Raw genomic sequence first — 18,870 nt, 5'->3', positions numbered from 1 at the left:
ATTACTTGTTAGATATTACGGCACTGTCAAAACTAGAAGCACAAGCATTGATTTGGCTTGATTTGGTAACCTCACGTTACCTGGGGTAATACAGTTCAAACAGGCATTCACTGTCTCCTCGCATGATGTTCACCTCTGGTGATCTCTCTCCGTTCTTCTTTTTCAAGCATCAACTATGGATGTTTTTATTCTATTTGTTTTGTTGTTTGTTATGTTGGAAAAAAGCCAGACATTCCACCACTCAACAGGGGCTCCCGAGTGGTGCAGCGGTCTAAGGCACTGCACCTCAGTGCTAGAGGCGTCACTACAGACCCTTGTTCGATTCCAGTCTGTATCACAACCGGCCATGATTGGCAGTCCCATAGGGCGTTTTGAATTTGTTCTTAACTGACGTGCCTAGTTAAATAAAGGTAAAGAAAATGATAATATATAACACAGAGACAAACACAAAACTCTCAAGACCAGCCCAAACCAGATACCTGCTGATCATGGTTAAAGACTCACTGTTCTCTCGAGGAAAACAAACACGCTCGCACACACGTACACACAGAGTAGTCCAGCCAGATGAACCCCGTTAGTCGTTGTTATCTCAGTGGGGGCTGAGTTAAACTATCACTACCTGTATGCTGTGAGGGTGTATGACATAAGTATTAAACCAGAGGGGTATATACAGGACAGGGTCTGGGGCTGCACTTTAGAGGAGCTAGCAGACCCATACTTACTCATACCCGGACGGACTGACGGACTGACCTCACCATGAGGGTCGTCAATATTGTACGTATGACTGTAGAAAAGTAGAACAAATATATTTAGCTATTACAGATGTAGGATCTTCACTTTGATCAGCCTGTTGCAGGAAAACTTTCCTGTAATGCAGGAAATGTAAAGGTTTAAAAAGGCTTCTGAAGTTTTTAATTTACACTGACACTTCAGACTTGATTTTCCCTTAAGAAAAATACATCAAGGCCTACAACATTAATATAATATAATTAATATAACCCACACATTGCCTGTTTCTGCAGGATTGTTGTAGCAAATGTGTCTGTCTAATGTGTCTGTCTGTATGTGTAAGTTTAACTTGGTGTTATCATGCATCTGATAATCAAATAAGATTTTGTGTGATCTACTGCTACAGGTTAAATCTTTGTAGATGTCTAATATTTCAATTTGAAACGTATGGTGTTTTCTATCACATTCGCCATGTTAAGATGTGTACTTTACCTTCTTTCTGTCCCTCTGTCTATCGGTTTCAGGGTCCAGACCCATCTCTGGCATACCGTCCCATCTTAGACCTGGAGCAGAAAGACAAGGACAAGACAGAATACAGGAATTTTGAGGTCAGTAAAGCAGTATGATTTTTTACCATGGTTGTAAGGCTGGTAATCACAATACATCTGTAATGTGTGTATGTGTGTGCGTAACAGAGCGGGAGTCTGATTGATCGTGTGTATAACACATACAAGCTGATGCACACCAACCAGACCCTGGACTTTGTAAAGCAGAAGGTGAGTCTGTCAAGACAGGTTCAGCGCAAATGCAAACAACTGTGTGTGTGTGTGTGTGTGTCAGGAGAGCAGGCTAAACCAACCTGTAATGTTTAACAAGGAGTGGAACTGTGACTGTTAACATGTAAGATGTTTTGTAATATCGTCTAATGTTGCAGATAACATGAACATACTACTCATTAACCTTCCCCACTCCTCCTCTCCTCTGCAGCACTCTGAGTGGTCAGGTTGTGGGCATGCCCAGATGGAGGTGATGGAAGCCGTCATATCTCTGGACCAGCTGGTTGATGAGTCCGACCCTGACGTCGACTTCCCCAACTCATACCACGCCTTCCAGACCGCTGAGGGCATCCGCAGGGAACACCCCCACAAAGGCAAACACACGCACACACACAAGTACGCATACACACATGGTTCACAACTCCTATCCTTATCTCTCCTCCCTCTCCAGACTGGTTCCAGTTGGTGGGGCTGATCCATGACATTGGGAAGATCATGGCTCTGTCAGGGGAACCCCAGGTGAATACCTCTCAATGTTACCCTGATACAGGTTGTGATGTTAGGCAACGCTAGGCTAACTGCACTGTGTCCCTGTCCTGCAGTGGGCTGTAGTGGGGGACACATTCCCAGTGGGGTGCAGGTTCCAGAATGGCATTGTGTTTCGAGGCAGTACCTTCGTGGACAACCCCGATGACAAAAACCCTGCTTACAAGTACTGTTACACTTCTCTTTTTACCAATCTAATCAAAAAGTCTAATCAAACCCCATCATTCACTGCACAACATGCCGGCTACAAGCCAGCCTGGAGAAGTGTTTACATTATGCCATTTATCAGACATGTATATACAAAAAGTGAATGTGCCATCTTACATACATCATTTAGATGGTAACCTCTTATTCACCTCATCACCTCTCTTCCTTCTCCCCCGCTCTAGTTCTGAGTGTGGGATCTATAAGCCAAACTGTGGGCTGGACAATGTGCTCATGTCCTGGGGCCATGATGGTGAGTAACACAGACATACACACAGTCACCACTGTAAGGCACATGGGCCTGCAGAGTAACACTACTGAACTGCTGTCTGTGTTGTTTGTTCCAGAGTATATCTACAGGGTCATGAAGTTCAACAAGTGTTATCTGTGTTTGTTCCAGAGTATCTCTACAGGGTCATGAAGTTCAACAAGTGTTATCTGTGTTTGTTCCAGAGTATCTCTACAGGGTCATGAAGTTCAACAAGTGTTATCTGTGTTTGTTCCAGAGTATCTCTACAGGGTCATGAAGTTCAACAAGTGCACCATCCCAGAAGAGGTGAGAATGGGGGTCTATGGTTCTACATTAGCAAAGAGAATACAGGTTTACAAAAACCCTGCTGCTCAGAGTGTTAACTCCTCTGCTGTCCCGCGCCAGGGTCTGTATATGATCCGGTTCCATTCCTTCTACCCCTGGCACTCCCATGGAGACTACATGCACCTCTGTGATGACAAGGACATGAGCATGATTCCCTGGGTTCGCGAGTTCAAGTACGTCTCACACACACACAAATAGATTTTCCTCTACCCTCTCCGCAGTCAGTTTGACCTCGAACATTTGACCCCTACAGTAAGTTTGATCTCTACACCAAGACCACTGAGCTGCCTGACATAAAGAAGTTGAAGCCATACTACCAGTCTCTCATCGACAAGTACTGTCCTGGGGTACTGAAGTGGTGACACACAGACAGATGGGGCAGCCACACACACCTACTCCCACCTCAAATGTTTCATAAACCAATTAAGTATCACAATCCATTTCTTTCCCGCCCTCTCTCACACCTTCATAGAGATCATATCCAGCAGCAACACCAGCCCATCTCCTCAGATATGGGGAACACTATTAGCTTTATCTTCAACAGACCTGGATAGCCTTTACCATGTTGTTGTCATCTGTAAGTCAACTACATTATATTCTAATGACAGAACATTCTAAAAGTGTTTGTTGCTTAGAATGCTGATTACAATTCATATGGTTTACAATTGTCAGATCACTTTGAATTTGTCTAATAATGAAGAACCAAATGGATACATTTCCTATCTTTATTATAAATGATACAAAAACATGAACATTTTCCATTCATGGATGTGATGTTTTTTTCAAATGTGGAAAGACACTTGGCGGGAAAGTGCAGCATTGGTGATTCAGTACATTATATCTGGCAGCAAAGCAAAGGACCACAGTGGCAAACCAAACACCCTTTAACACACACACACACACACACACACACACACACACACACAATTAAAAGGACACTGACAAAAAAGTTCTTTTCTCTCGATTGTAATAATACTATAGATAATTGAAAAACTGTCTATTCATTTCAAATAAAGTGATTGTCAAATGTAGAACAAAGCATCAACGAAATTCTTTGGTTAGAAGGTTATTGTTAGGGAAAGGCAGACAGGTAGTCAAGACAGGAAGCTTTCTCCTGAGCACTAGGACACCGAGACAGAGTGAGTGGAAGGGAGGGCTACCAAATCCCATGTTCAGGGGTCAGGAGGAAACTCTTTACTTCTTGAGACTGTCAGTCAACACTCCCCTCTTCTTCTTCTCCATCCTCTTCTTCTTCCACTTCATCTCTTACATCGTTCTCTTCAATTTCACTCTCCTCGTCTTCCCCTCTTCGCTCATCCTCTTCTGCATCAACCTCCTCCTCCTCCTCCTCCTCCTGCTGCTGCTCCTCCTCCTCCTCCCGCCCCTCCTCCTGTCTTTGTCCTAGACCATATTTGTCGTTGGAATTGGCCTCCTTAGCATCAGGGTGGTGGGGTGTAGCTGTGGGTTTTGGTTCAGCCTTGGCTGCAGTAGGTTTGGTCTTGAGTGTAATTTCCAGCTGCAGTCCCCGGAGCAGACAGAGGGCGACACTGCAGAAGAGGAGGCTCCAGAGCAGCAGGGGGGCAGACACACCCCTCACCTGAGAGCGCACCCACTTCACCACCTGGGGCACAGCTGCCTCAGACACATGCCGAGGGAGGGACTTATCCTACACACACACACACACCCCCCCGGACATACAGGACTCACACACTTAGTGCTTGCTGAGAACTATGGGTAGTTAGTTACAGTGCATTCGTAAAGTATTAACTTTTTGCAAATTTTGTTACGTTTATTCTAAAATTGATTAAATAAATAAAAATCCTTAATCTACACACAATACAACATAATAACAAAGCGAAAACAGGTTTTTAGAGAATAAAAACTGAAACACCTTATTTACATGAGTATTCAGACTCTTTGCTATGAGATTAAACAATGTGCTCAGGTGCCTCCTGTTTCCATTGATCACCCTTAAGATGTTTCTACAACTTGATTGAAGTCCACCGGTGGTAAATTCAATTGATTGGATAATTTGGAAAGGTACAGAACTGAAATTCTGGTTGAGACTGAACAAATGAACAAAACAGCACAGCAAGTAAGTGAAAGAAATAGGTTTTGATTTTTACTGGTAATGGGGACATACGTAAATGTCAACAAAATAACCTTTTGGTCAGTGTGTGTGTGTGTGTTTAAACTATTTAACTGTACTAAAATGCTTAAAAGGCCGCTAACATTTTTAATAATCGGTATAGTTTTTTGGGGGAAGGAAAATATCAGATATCGTTATCGGTCAAAAATGTCATATCGGTGCAACACTAGCTGTAACGTAACAAAATGTGGAAAAAGTAAAGGGGTCTGAGTACTTTCCAAATGCACTGTACCTTGAGTCCATGCTGGCTAAGCATGCTCTCCAGGAAAGTGTCGCCCAGATACACTGTGGGATAGAACTCCTCCATGTACACCCTCCTCCACCAGCGCTGAGGATACGACCTACAACACACATAAAATGTCAGCTGTGACACTGACTCGCACGTTAACTGATGATTTCTGCATTTCCTCAAAAGATGTCGACATTCAGATTATTGCTGCGCAACTTGAATCAACTACCTCATCACCCATCGGTTCTCTGTGTGTATGTGTGAGAGAGAGAATGTACTAACCCATCAGCTAGTGATTTAGTGAACCAGTATTTGTAGCGGTGAGCTCTGAGGTACATGGGAGGCTGCTGGTGGAACGGGTACTGAGACACATCTGACTGGATGAGCTCAATCACTGGAGAGAGAGAGAGGGGCAAACGTTAAGATATTTTAAAAATACAGTAAATACAATACAGTTTGTGTTAATGTGGCTGTATTGGCAGTAATGCACTGCCATTAACCTCAAAAAGAAGAAGTGTGTACACCCTACCGTCCGTCTTGCCCTGCAGCAGTCTGTACATTAGGCTGGTGAACCAGGGAGAGTGTGCATGTGTTCCCAGGGCTGCAAACCACATCTGCCAGTCCAGCCGTGGCTGATGAGGGGTGATGACCGAGGGAGGGGCACTGAGGTTCCCTGGCTTATACATAAATTCTATCTCCTAGAGGAGGGAGGAGGAGAGAGAGAGAGAGAGCGAGAGAGAGAGAGAGAGGGTAGGACAACGGAGACAATTAAAGTTGGATTTTTTTTTTTAAATGCCTTGGTTAACTTCAGCTTTTAAACAGATTACTACTGATAACAGAAATATTACAAACGGGCAAAAAAAACACCTCTCCATATACCTCTCCCACACAAACACACCCCTACCGTCCAGGTGACTTTATCCATGGATCCTTCGATGACCACCTCGGGCCGCCCCCCCACCCCAGTCATGCGTCTGAACAGGCCGTAGGAGTTGACTAGCTGGTAACGACTGACAGCATCATAACCCTGACGCACCCCCGGCCACACACTGGCATTACTGTCATACTCTATGAAGGTGAATGGGACCTGGACAAACACACACACTGCTGTTAGAATCATATTCTATACAGGTGAACAAGAACATGCTGGAACACACAAAGTATGACATGCCTTACCTGAGAGCAGGTACCATTATTCTAGATCAGTGGTTCCCAACCAGGGGTACTAGGAACCCTGGGGTACTTGGCCTATCAACCAGGGGTACTAGGAACCCTGGGGGTACTTGGCCTATCAACCAGGGGTACTAGGAACCCTGGGGGTACTTGGCCTATCAACCAGGGGTTCTAGGAACCATGGGGGTACTTGGCCTATCAACCAGGGGTTCTAGGAACCCTGGGGTACTTGGCCTATCAACCAGGGGTACTAGGAACCCTGGGGGTACTTGGCCTATCAACCAGGGGTACTAGGAACCCTGGGGGTACTTGGCCTATCAACCAGGGGTACTAGGAACCCTGGGGGTACTTGGCCTATTCATAGGGAGTACTTCAGAAGACTCATGAGATGAGTCACACATGAAGGGGTACTTCAGGGATACTCCAGGCAGAGCTAAATTCAGTTGGTACAGTAAATGAAAAGGGTTGGGAACCACTGTTCTAGAGTGTTCTACTCACCAGACTGATGGCAAACATAGAGACAGCAGCAGCACCAAACACTGTCCACTGGACTGTACCCAAAAACCTCTTGAAGAACCCTTCCACACACGCACACCTACAGAACACACACAGACACACATGTAAATACACACACAGCAGTATCCCAAAGCCTCCTGAAGAAACACTCGACACACACCAAGACAACACACAGAACAGACCACTTTCCCAGAGAGGTGTGTGTGTGTGCGCTACCTGAACATGGCAGAGACTAGTTCCCAGGTGAGAGACAGTACTCCCAGCCAGACCGAGGGGAAGGTGACAGTCTTCAGGAACTGGTTAAACTGGTGGAAGGTAAACACTGAGGAGATAACCAGCAATAACAGTCAAAACAATGATTATCTACTACAGCTGATAACTGACACGCACACACACACCTGTCCTGGAGGAGACAGTCCCCTCGTCCCAGTTGATCTGCAGGTCAAACCATGTGACCGTTCCCAAGCCAATTAGAGCCCAGACTGCGATCTCCACCACAAACCCTGCCCACCGCAACGAGGAACCTGATTGGAGCAGAGACAGAAACAGGGAGTACACGTCACATCCTGCCTACAGTAACTGACTGACTGTCCTCAATGCAAGTTACCTACACAGTGTGTATGTGTCAGAGTGTGTGTACCTTGGTTAGGGTTAGGAGTGTATTTCTTGCGTAGCCAGAAGTATATATGCTCGTCGTCCAGCAGAGACAGACACATTGTCAGAGTCAGGAGGTTGAAGAAGTTATAGTTTCCAGACAGGATGATCAGCACTTGCAGTAACACCTAAACACCACAGGGGTGACAGAAAACACTGCACTTCACCTACCTGCCAGAGGGGGGAGACAGACCAAGTCCCCAAACTGTTGATGACAAAATGCTACAACATACAGAGTTAATCTGACCTGCATGTAGAAGGCCCCGAGGCGAAGTCGTCGTAGAGGGCTGAGGAAGAGGAATGGAGCAGCGATCTCAATGGCGAAGGTGGCTACCACAGACAGCTTATGCCACCAGACAGGCAGCTGGTGGGCAAACCAGGCCAAGGGTGTAGGGATACACTGGGTCTCATAGTGATATGTCAGTGCTAGAGACACACACCACCACATGTTAGAGGCTCATATCAACAGGCTAGGGGTGTAGCTACACTGGGCCTCAATGATATGTGAGGGCTAGAGAGATATACACATTACACACACACAGGCCAGAGACGGTGCGATACACTGGGTCTCTGTGGTACATCAGGGGGAGAGGAAAACACTCAGAAACGCGTCGGGGCAGTAACATGTCTGATGAGTTAGGTGACCTGCCTGAGCAATTATGCAACACACACAGCTACCTGTGAGGCCCCACCAGGTAGGGCAGCGGGAGGTGAGTTTGACCACTCCGGAGGCGAACATCAGTCTGAACAGCAGCCAACGGACCAACCAGAAGGTCACAGGGTCGTGCTCCCTGCCCGCTCGCCACCCCCGCAAAGACGTCACCGGGGCGATGAGCACACAGAGGAACCCAGTCTCCAGGAGAAGAGAGTCCCTGGATGCCGTCGCAGAGAAAGGGAAAGGAGAAGGAGAATAAGCAAGGTGGAGAGAGTGTTAGAACCCAGAGACTGAGCATGCCCAGACAGGGCTGCTGTTGTAGTGTTTTCATCATGATGCTACTATGGTGATGTTGTTATCAATGTGTTATAGTGTTTATAATCTGGCACCTGACAGATGCAGTTGCACAGCAGTAGGAGCACCAATCACACATACACATCAGCTTACTGCCAAGACTACTCAGTCTCATACACACACTAACAGCAGTACTGGGGTGTTAATTAACATGCAACCTCAGGGTGGCATTCACTCTCTGGGCGTGGCACACACACAACTCACCACTGGAAGTAGAGGAAGACCTGTCCCACCTGGAACAACAGGCAGAGTCAGAGATCAGGCGTACTGTATACGGGCTCCCGCTACAGAAGTGTGTGTATGTGTGTGTGTGGTATAACTGACCTGGTACATTGACAGGTATATGATCCAGAGAAATAGAAACACCATGCTGTCTCTGAGTGATTCCAGTACTGTAGCAGCCAGGCTCAGTGCTGCCCCCAGCAGGCAGAGCAGCTCCATGGCAGTCTGGGTGTCAAGACCTAGAATACAGTTTAGAGTCTAAGAGTCTATTCGATTTATGATTCAAATGATTAGTTAGTCACAACACATTGCTAAAATGTTGATTAGGAACTCACCCAGACGTGGCGCGAGCCACAGTAAGGTGGGAGAGGAGAGGAGCTGCTCCCAGAGAGCCTTACCACTGTACCGCAGTTGCCACCGCGCTGGTAACAGGCCATCATTTCCATACAGGCCTGGAAAACACACAACTTGTCAACAGGGAGAAGAAGTAACATGTAATGGAGGTTTACTTTAGGATGTAGTTCCATAGGAGGAAAACCCCTACTAGCCTAAGGTGAACACCTAGATAAAATTTGTTTTATATAGGACATTTGGTTCTCTCTCCTCAATAGCTATTGAACCAAGTATGCCATGACTATGAAGATAGTACACTACATGGCCAAAAGTATGTGGACACCTGCTCGTCCCCCCTTTGCTGCTATAACAGCCCCCACTCTTCTGGGAAGGCTTTCCACTAGATATTGTAACATTGCTGCAGGGACTTGATTCAATTCAGCCACAATAGCATTAGTGAGGTCGGGCATTGCTGTTGGGCGATCAGGCCTGGCTTGCAGTCGGCGTTCCAATTCATCCCAAAGGTGTTCAATAGGGTTGATGTCAGGGCTTAAAACTTATTTTGGATCTGGGGGCAGTATTGAGTAGCATGGATGAATAAGGTGCCCAGAGTAAACTGCCTGCTACTCAGGCCCAAAAGCTAGAATATGCATATTATTAGTAGATTTGGATAGAAAACACTTAAGTTTCTAAAACTGTTTGAATGATGTCTGAGTATAACAGAACTCATATGGCAGGCAAAAACCTGAGACAAAATCCAACCAGGAAGTGGGAAATCTGAGGTTTGTGGTTTTTCAAGTGATTGCCTATCCAATATACAGTGTAAATGGGGTCAGATTGCACTTCCTAAGGCTTCCACTAGATTTACATTCGTCATTTTTACATTCGTCATTTATCAGACGCTCTTATCCAGCGCGACTTACAGTAGTGAATGCATACATTTCATACATTTTAATTTTTTTTAGTTATTTTTTTTTTTTTTTTTTCTTCCACTAGATGTCAACAGTCTTTAGAACGTTGCTTCAGGCTTCTACTGTGAAGGGGGAGAGAATAAGAGCTGTTGGAATCAGGGGTCTGGCAGAATGCAATGAGCTAAGTCACGAGTGCGGCCGTGAGCTGCGTTCCCTTTCCTTTCTAAATACAAAGGAATTGTCCGGTTGGAATATTATTGAAGATTTATGATAAAAACATCCTAAAGATTGATTCTATACATCATTTGACATGTTTCTACAAACTGTAATGCAACTTTTTCAACTTTTCGTCTGGACTTAGTGCATGCGCTTTGTGCATTTGGAATAGTGAACTGAACGCTCAAACAAAAAGGAGGTATTTGGACATAAATATGGACTTTATCGAACAAAAACATTTAATTGTGGAACTGGGATTCCTGGGAGTGCATTCCGATGAAGATCAAAGGTAAGTGAATATTTATAATGCTATTTCTGACTTTTGTTGACTCCACAACATGGCGGGTATCTGTATGGCTTGTTTTGGTGGCTGAGCGCTGTACTCAGATTATCGCATGGTGTGCACTTTTGACGTAAAGCTTTTTTGAAATCTGACACAGCGGTTGCATTAAGGAGAAGTGTCTCTTTAATTCTATGTAAAACACTTGTATCTTATATCAACGTTTATGATGAGTATTTCTGTAAACTGATGTGGCTCCCTGCAAAATTACTGGATGTTTTGGAGGCAAAACATTACTGAACATAACGCGCCAAAGTAAACTGATTTTTGGATATAAATATGAACTTTATCGAACAAAATATACATGTATTGTGTAACATGTCATATGAGTGCCATCTGATGAAGATCAAAGGTTAGTGATTCATTTTCTCTCTATTTCTGCTTTTTGTGACTCCTCTCTTTGGCTGGAAAATGGCTGTATGTTTTTTTGTGACTAGGCGCTGACCTAACATAATCGTATGGTGTGCTTTCACCATAAAGTCTTTTTGAAATCAGACACTGTGGCTAGATTAACAAGAAGTGTATCTTTAAAATGGTGTATAATACTTGTATGTTTGAGGAATTTTAATTACGAGATTTCTGTTGTTTTGAATTTGGCGCCCTGCAATTTCACTGGCTGTTGTCGAGGTGGGACCCATATATCCCAGAGAGGTTAACCCCATCGAACACACCAATCTTGACAAACCATTTTTGCATGGACCTCACTTTGTGCACAGAGGCATTGTCATGCTGAAAAAGAAAAGGACCTTCCCCAAACTGTTGTCACAAAGTTGGAAGCACAGAATTGTCTAGAATGTAATTTTATGCTGTAGCTAGGGTTGCAAAGGGTCGGAATTCTTCCGGAAATTTTCCATGGGAAGTTTGATGAATTTTGCTTAAATTCATCCAAAAAAAAGTTAGCTTATGACAGTGAAGCTTTTTTTGTGGGATACACAAGACAATTCTAAGTCTTGTGCAATATTTTGGTTAAACTATCCCCAATTCAATAGATTTGCAACCCTCTGCATGCACAGTGCATTCTTCCATCACATGTACAGCTGATTCTCATGATCTTGCACACTAATGAGATGCTATTGAGCCCACACTACTACTGTCTGAGCCAAGGACAACATGCTTTCTGGTAAGTTTTGATTACAATACTGGGAGGGGTGAATATATTTGATATGACATGATTTTTTGTTATCTAGTAAATAGTAGCCTACAGCAAAGTGTGTTTAAATCATTTCTAACTTAATAATTTCTGCTAGTTAGTTTTGGCTACCATGTGGGTTTTAGCTTGCTTGAGCCTGCTAACTGAGAAGTGTTCATTCACCTGTTTCCATACATGTTTCTTTTTCAAACTTCTTACAAAGGAGTTGTTTAATCTAACTGCTTAACTATTTATCTGTACATGGAATTGTATTTGGTTTTTTTTTACTCATTTTTTTCTAATCTTTACAGAAAAATGCCACGGGCACTATCTGGTGTGTGGAGACCTTTCACTGCAGCTAATTAGAAGGGAAAGCTGTGTACATTTGCAAATACTGTGCCAAATCATATGTGAAGAATGCAAATCTTTGCAGAATCATCTGGCCAAATGCATAAAGTTCCCTCAGCGCTCACAACAAGCAACCTCTGACAAAAGTCCCTCTACTTCTATTCATGGTGAAAATGATGAATCAGACACTTTATTGATAGCAACATCTCATGGTCCTCCTGGAATCTGAAGTGTTTTTGACTTAATGGAGGAACGTAGTCAGAGAAATGCTGATTAATGTCTTGCTCGAGCTGTGTATGGTTCACCTCTGATGCTCACAGGCAATGTGTATTGGAAGAGATTTCTGAATGTTCTTCTCCCTGCATACACCCCTCCAACCAGACATGCTTGATCTACTAATTTGCTGGATGCAGAGTTCAACAGAGTTCAAGTCAAGGTCAAGCAAATCATAGAGAAAGCAGACTGGATTGCAATCATCTCTGATGGGTGGTTGAATGTTCGTGGGCAAGGAATAATTAACTACTTCTCCACCCCTCAACCAGTATTCTACAAGAACACAGACACAAGGGACAACAGACACACCGGTCTCTACATTGCAGATGAGCTGAAGGCAGTCATCAATGACTTGGACCACAGAAGGTATTTGCACTGGTGACAAACAATGCTGCGACCATGAAAGCTGCTTGGTCTAAAGTGGAGGAGCCCTACCCTCACATCACACCCATTGGCTGTGCTGCTCATGCATTGAATCTGCTCCTCAAGGACATCATGGCACTGAAAACAATGGATACACTCTACAAGAGAGCCAAGGAAATGGTTAGGCATGTGAAGGGTCATCAAGTTATAGCAGCAATCTACCTCACCAAGCAAAGTGAGAAGAATAAGACCACCACATTGAAGCTGCCCAGCAACACCCGTTGGGGTGGTGTTGTCATCATGTTTGACAGTCTCCTGGAGGGGAAGGAGTCTCTCCAAGAAACGGCCATATCACAGTCTGCCGATATGGACAGCCCCATCAAGAGGATCCTCCTGGATGATGTATTTTGGGATAGAGAGGTAAGCAGCCTGAAACTCCTGAAACCTAAAGCAGTAGCCATTGCACGGATTGAGGGAGACAATGCCATCCTGTCTGATGTTCAGACTCTGCTTGCAGATATAAGAGAAGAAATCCGTACTGCCCTGCCCACTTCACTGCTGCTCCAAGCAGAGGAAACTGCAGTTCTGAAATACATCAAAATGCGTGAAGACTTCTGCCTGAAGCCCATACACGCCACAGCGTACATGTGGGACCCCAAGTACGCTGGCAAGAGCATCCTGTCTGGTGCAGAGATCAACAAGGCCTATGGTGTCATCACTACCATGTCTCTCCACCTTGGCCTGGATGAGGGCAAGGTTCTTGGCAGTCTGGCGAAGTACACTTCCAAGCAAGGGCTTTGGGATGGAGATGCAATATGGCAGTTGTGCCAACATATCTCATCAGCCACCTGGTGGAAGGGACTGAGGTTCTTTCCCCTGTTGCCTCCATCATCTTCCAAATCCTACCAACATCAGCCGCATCAGAGCGCAACTGGTCCTTGTTTGGGAACACACACACCTTAGGCACGCAATAGGCTGACCAATACAGGGGTTGAAAAATTGGTGTCCATCTGGGCAAATTTGAGGCTTTTTGAGCCTGACAACGAGCCATCCTCAACAAGGTTGGAAAGTGACAGTGAAGATGAGGTCTCAGTCTGATGTTCTAGAGGTGGACATTGAGGAGGTCCAGGGAGAAGACATGGAAGCCTGAGATGAAGACAACCAAAGCTTTAGTTTCTAGACTATCATTTTACAGATGTATGGTGAAAATGTTTTTGGTAGATGCGATGGATCATTGGGGATCATTCAATATTCCCTTTCTTTTGTTGTTCAGTGAAATCATCCCATGTGAAGCGTCAACTCATTTAATTGAAGTTCAATTCGTAACTAAATATATTTTTTTCTCTCTCTCTATTGGAAGGATTTAATCATTTGCAATTATGTCTCCATATGATATGGTAAATATATCCAATGCAAAAAAAAAAATCTACATTTAAATGATATTAATATGCATATATTTCCATTAATTCCCTTATATTCCCGTTAATTCCCATGGAAAGTTTCCACCTCCGAATATTCCCCAAAATGTGCAACCCTAGCTGTAGCATTAAGATTTCCCTTCACTGGAACTAAAGGCCAAGCCCGAACCATGAAAAACAGCCCCAGACCACTATTTGTCCTCCAAACTTTACAGTTGGCACAATACATTTAAGCAGGTAGCGTTCTCCTGGCATCAGCCAATTCCAGATTCGACTGCCAGATGGTGAAGCGTGATTCATCACTCCAGAGAACATGTTTCCACTGCTCCAGAGTCCAATGGCGGCGAGCTTTACGCCACTCTGGCCAACACTTGCCATTGAGCATGGTGATCTTAGACTTGTGTGCGGCTGCTCGGCCACAGAAACCCATTTCATGAAGCTCCCGACAAACCGTTCTCGTGCTGACGTTTCTTCCAGAGGCAGTTTGAAACTCGGTAGTGACTGTTGCAACAGTGATTTTTACACGCTACGTGCTTCAGCCTTCGGCGGTCTCGTTCTGTGAGCTTGTGTGGCCTACCACTTCGCGGCTGAGCAGTTGTTGCTCCTAGACGTTTCCACTCCACAATAACAGCACTTACAGTTGACCGGGGCAGCTCCTATGACGGTGCCACAGTCTACTGCCAATGTTCTATGGAGATTGCATGGCTGTGTGCTCGATTTTACACACCTGTCAGCAACTAATTTGAAGTGTTGTTGACATACTTTTGGTTTTTATAATAAGATTTGGAATTTAAATCTTCAATAGCTCTTACAGAAAGCGTGCCATGACTATGAAAATTATATATTCAGAATCAGGGGAGGATGGAGAAAATCCCCCGCTTATTTTTTTTTTAATTTCAGCATTTTTGTTTTCAATCTGCATACTTTCAAGAATGCTAATTACTACTGCAACTTTCAAGCTGGTAGAGCTACCTCACGAAATGTCTATGCCTCTCGTCGTAGGGTACATTCCTCTCATGTATTCGCCGGGGGATTCGCCGGTCCTGTGTGGCTCAGTTGGTAGAGCATGGTGTTTGCAACGCCAGGGTTGTGGGTTTGATTCCCACGGGGGGCCAGTACAGAGAAAAAAAATTATGAAATGTATGCATTCACTACTGTAAGTCGCTCTGGATAAGAGTGTCTGCTAAATGACTAAAATGTAAAATGGATACAGGCAAAATTGATTCTTCCTCTTCTGTGGATGATATACACTGCTCAAAAAAATTAAGGGAACACTTAAACAACACAATGTAACTCCAAGTCAATCACACTTCTGTGAAATCAAACGGTCCACTTAGGAAGCAACACTGATTGACAATAAATGTCACATGCTGTTGTGCAAATGGAATAGACAACAGGTGGAAATTATAGGCAATAAGCAAGACACCCCTAATAAAGGAGTGGTTCAGCAGGTGGTGACCACAGACCACTTCTCAGTTCCTAGGCTTCCTGGCTGATGTTTTGGTCACTTTTGAATGCTGGCGGTGCTTTCACTCTAGTGGTAGCATGAGACAGAGTCTACAACCCACACAAGTGGCTCAGGTAGTGCAGCTCATCCAGGATGGCACATCAATGCGAGCTGTGGCAAGAAGGTTTGCTGTGTCTGTCAGCGTAGTGTCCAGAGCATGTAGGCGCTACCAGGAGACAGGCCAGTACATCAGGAGACATGGAGGAGGCCGTAGGAGGGCAACAACCCAGCAGCAGGACCGCTACCTCCGCCTTTGTGCAAGGAGGAGCACTGCCAGAGCCCTGCAAAATGACCTCCAGCAGGCCACAAATGTGCATGTGTCTGCTCAAACGGTCAGAAACAGACTCCATGAGGGTGGTATGAGGGCCCGACGTCCACAGGTGGGGGTTGTGCTTACAGCCCAACACCGTGCAGGACGTTTGGCATTTGCCAGAGAACACCAAGATTGGCAAATTCGCCACTGGCGCCCTGTGCTCTTCACAGATGAAAGCAGGTTCACACTGAGCACGTGACAGACGTGACAGAGTCTGGAGACGCCGTGGAGAACATTCTGCTGCCTGCAACATCCTCCAGCATGACCGGTTTGGCGGTGGGTCAGTCATGGTGTGGGGTGGCATTTCTTTGGGGGGCCGCACAGCCCTCCATGTGCTCGCCAGAGGTAGCCTGACTGCCATTAGGTACCGAGATGAGATCCTCAGACCCCTTGTGAGACCATATGCTGGTGCGGTTGGCCCTGGGTTCCTCCTAATGCAAGACAATGCTAGACCTCATGTGGCTGGAGTGTGTCAGCAGTTCCTGCAAGAGGAAGGCATTGATGCTATGGACTGGTCCGCCCGTTCCCCAGACCTGAATCCAATTGAGCACATCATGTCTCGTTCCATCCACCAACGCCACGTTGCACCACAGACTGTCCAGGAGTTGGCGGATGCTTTAGTCCAGGTTTGGGAGGAGATCCCTCAGGAGACCATCCGCCACCTCATCAGGAGCATGCCCAGGCGTTGTAGGGAGGTCATACAGGCACGTGGAGGCCACACACACTACTGAGCCTCATTTTGACTTGTTTTAAGGACATTACATCAAAGTTGGATCAGCCTGTAGTGTGGTTTTCCACTTTAATTTTGAGTGTGACTCCAAATCCAGACCTCCATGGGTTGATAAATTGGATTTCCATTGATTATTTTTGTGTGATTTTGTTGTCAGCACATTCAACTGTGTAAAGAAAAAAGTATTTAATAAGATTATTTCTTTCATTCAGATCTAGGATGTGTTGTTTAAGTGTTCCCTTTATTTTTTTGAGCAGTATATTAAGGTTGGAAACAAACTTTAAGGTGGATTACCGCCACCAATTTGACTCAAGTGTGGACCAGAGACAGGGAAGGTGTAAATCCTACTAATTCTTAAAAAATAAATAATAAAAAATACTACATCCCCTTAAGATATCAGCAGTTAATTTAAGCGTTTTAACACCATTACTCCTTAAATCAAATAACAACCTCTCCCCTTCCTTCCCATATTGCTGTCACTGAAATAGAATGTGTTCCACTAAATGATTTAATTACACACAGTTTGAGAGATGTTTGTCCATCTGCCCCAGATTCAGAATATATCATTTCCATAGTCATCCAGAAAAAAACATGTGGATTTTTGTCCATCCACCCCCAATTCAGATTATATCATTTTAGTCATGGAACACTTTGTTAAGAGCTATTTAAGTTCATAATACGTTTTCGGATTTCACTTTTTTTTTTTATCCGCCTTATTCAGAGTATACCATCTTCATAGTCATGGCAAGCTTGGTTCAATAACTATTATGGAGAATATCGAATATCCAATATAAAACTACGTTTTCCTTGGTCAGTAAGGTTAAAAATTACTTGAAGATATGGGGCCCGTGTCTAGAGACAAAAAGAAGTCGGGCTAAGTATAATAAAATATAATGTGTCAACCGTTATCTGGCTAAAAATACTTAGCTAAACTAGCTAGCAACTGCAACAGAGTAACAAGTTGCTTAGTTAGCTAGCTAGCTCGATAACTAGCTACAGGGGAACACGTTCCCAATGCAAAGCTATGCAAAAAAGCAATGAAACTTGAAATATATTTGACTTCAAAGTCGAGTACAATGCTATAGGAGGCTAGCTAGCTGGCTAACAGCTGCTAGCATACCATAACACTCATAACTGTCAAGAAAGCTATCCTAGCTAGCTAAATGGGACAGCGAACTAGATATCTCACCTGGTATCTGCAGGTAGAGGGAAACAAAGGCGACCATGTAAATGAGAGCCATGCACCAAAGGAACAGGCGGCGTGGCAGAATAATGTAGCCCATGTCTGCTGTGTGGAGGCCCTTCCTGGGATCTCTTCTCTATCTGTTTCTGCAGGACGCGACAGTAGTCTACTGTAGTGGAACGGGAAGTCGGTGTGGGATTTTCACATAACCTGGAGACAAGTCCCTATCGGTGGATCAAAATGTTGATATTGGGGTAAAGGCGTGGGCATGGGTTCCCACCAATTATGTTTATATACACTAGACTTCCCGGGAGCGCCGTTTTGAAGCCACTGCACTTCCATCTGATCTTGGCACTTCCACCATTCCAAAAAATATTTTAGAAGCTATAGAAATGCATTTAATGTCTACATTTCTGCCACATGTTTTCTATTACAGACACCTTAGTATACTTACATGACATTATGTGAGCTAAACATAAAAACATTTTTCTCAAAGTATACATTTTTGAAAGCTCTGTTACTGTCCCCACTACACCAACAAATACGTGTAATTCTGTCTTGAAAGATTTAATTGAAATACTGTAGAATTCCATTAATTTCTATAAAGGACTGCTTCTACCGGGGAGTGCCAATATGGCTGATCCAGTGACTTCAAGGTCTCTCATTGCCAAAACATAGCAATTAGCGAACCAGGGTTTATATACATCGTTGTTCCCACTAAATGTGGCCGCAGCGTAGTCAACATTATCTATATCGTCAACATTTATGACAACAAACATTTTTTGGTTATAATTTAGGGTTAATCATTAGGTTCGCAGTGTGTTTAAGGTTAGGGCCAAGATTAAAATGTAATTAGAGAAATAGGCAGGGTTTATGACTTTGCCGGACCGGAGGGGTTGGGGAACCGTGTCAGCATGGCCACTTCAAGCTACACCCACCAAACGTACGTCAGTCTGTTCAATACGTTTTGGGGAAACGTGTCGTTCAGTACACACCGTACCTCA

General features: G+C 44.4%; 2 protein-coding genes across 2 annotated transcripts; one reads left to right on the top strand and one right to left on the bottom strand.

Annotated features, from left to right (window-relative positions):
- The first annotated feature begins 617 nt into the window (after nt 1-617).
- miox (myo-inositol oxygenase) lies at nt 618-3,602 on the top strand. The gene is made up of 10 exons (XM_014124992.3): nt 618-774; nt 1,254-1,337; nt 1,425-1,505; nt 1,717-1,879; nt 1,957-2,024; nt 2,108-2,217; nt 2,441-2,508; nt 2,762-2,811; nt 2,911-3,023; nt 3,104-3,602. Exons 1-10 carry the CDS (start codon nt 757-759, stop codon nt 3,210-3,212), a joined length of 864 nt encoding a protein of 287 aa, XP_013980467.1. The 5' UTR covers nt 618-756; the 3' UTR covers nt 3,213-3,602.
- On the bottom strand, nt 3,562-18,178 carry lmf2a (lipase maturation factor 2a). The gene is made up of 15 exons (XM_014124990.3): nt 17,873-18,178; nt 9,138-9,254; nt 8,905-9,041; nt 8,785-8,813; nt 8,250-8,443; nt 7,819-7,997; nt 7,558-7,699; nt 7,316-7,441; nt 7,134-7,239; nt 6,900-6,996; nt 6,133-6,315; nt 5,758-5,926; nt 5,511-5,622; nt 5,232-5,340; nt 3,562-4,516 (listed from the first exon to the last, which is right to left on the bottom strand). The coding sequence occupies exons 1-15, from the start codon at nt 17,964-17,966 to the stop codon at nt 4,061-4,063; spliced, it is 2,250 nt and encodes a 749-aa protein (XP_013980465.3). The 5' UTR covers nt 17,967-18,178; the 3' UTR covers nt 3,562-4,060.
- Nucleotides 18,179-18,870: the final 692 nt, after the last annotated feature.

Source organism: Salmo salar, chromosome 10 (assembly GCF_965601325.2).
Source record: "Salmo salar chromosome 10, fSalSal1, whole genome shotgun sequence".
Classification (NCBI taxonomy): Eukaryota; Metazoa; Chordata; class Actinopteri; order Salmoniformes; family Salmonidae; genus Salmo; species Salmo salar.
This window is presented reverse-complemented; position numbering and strand designations above follow the sequence as displayed.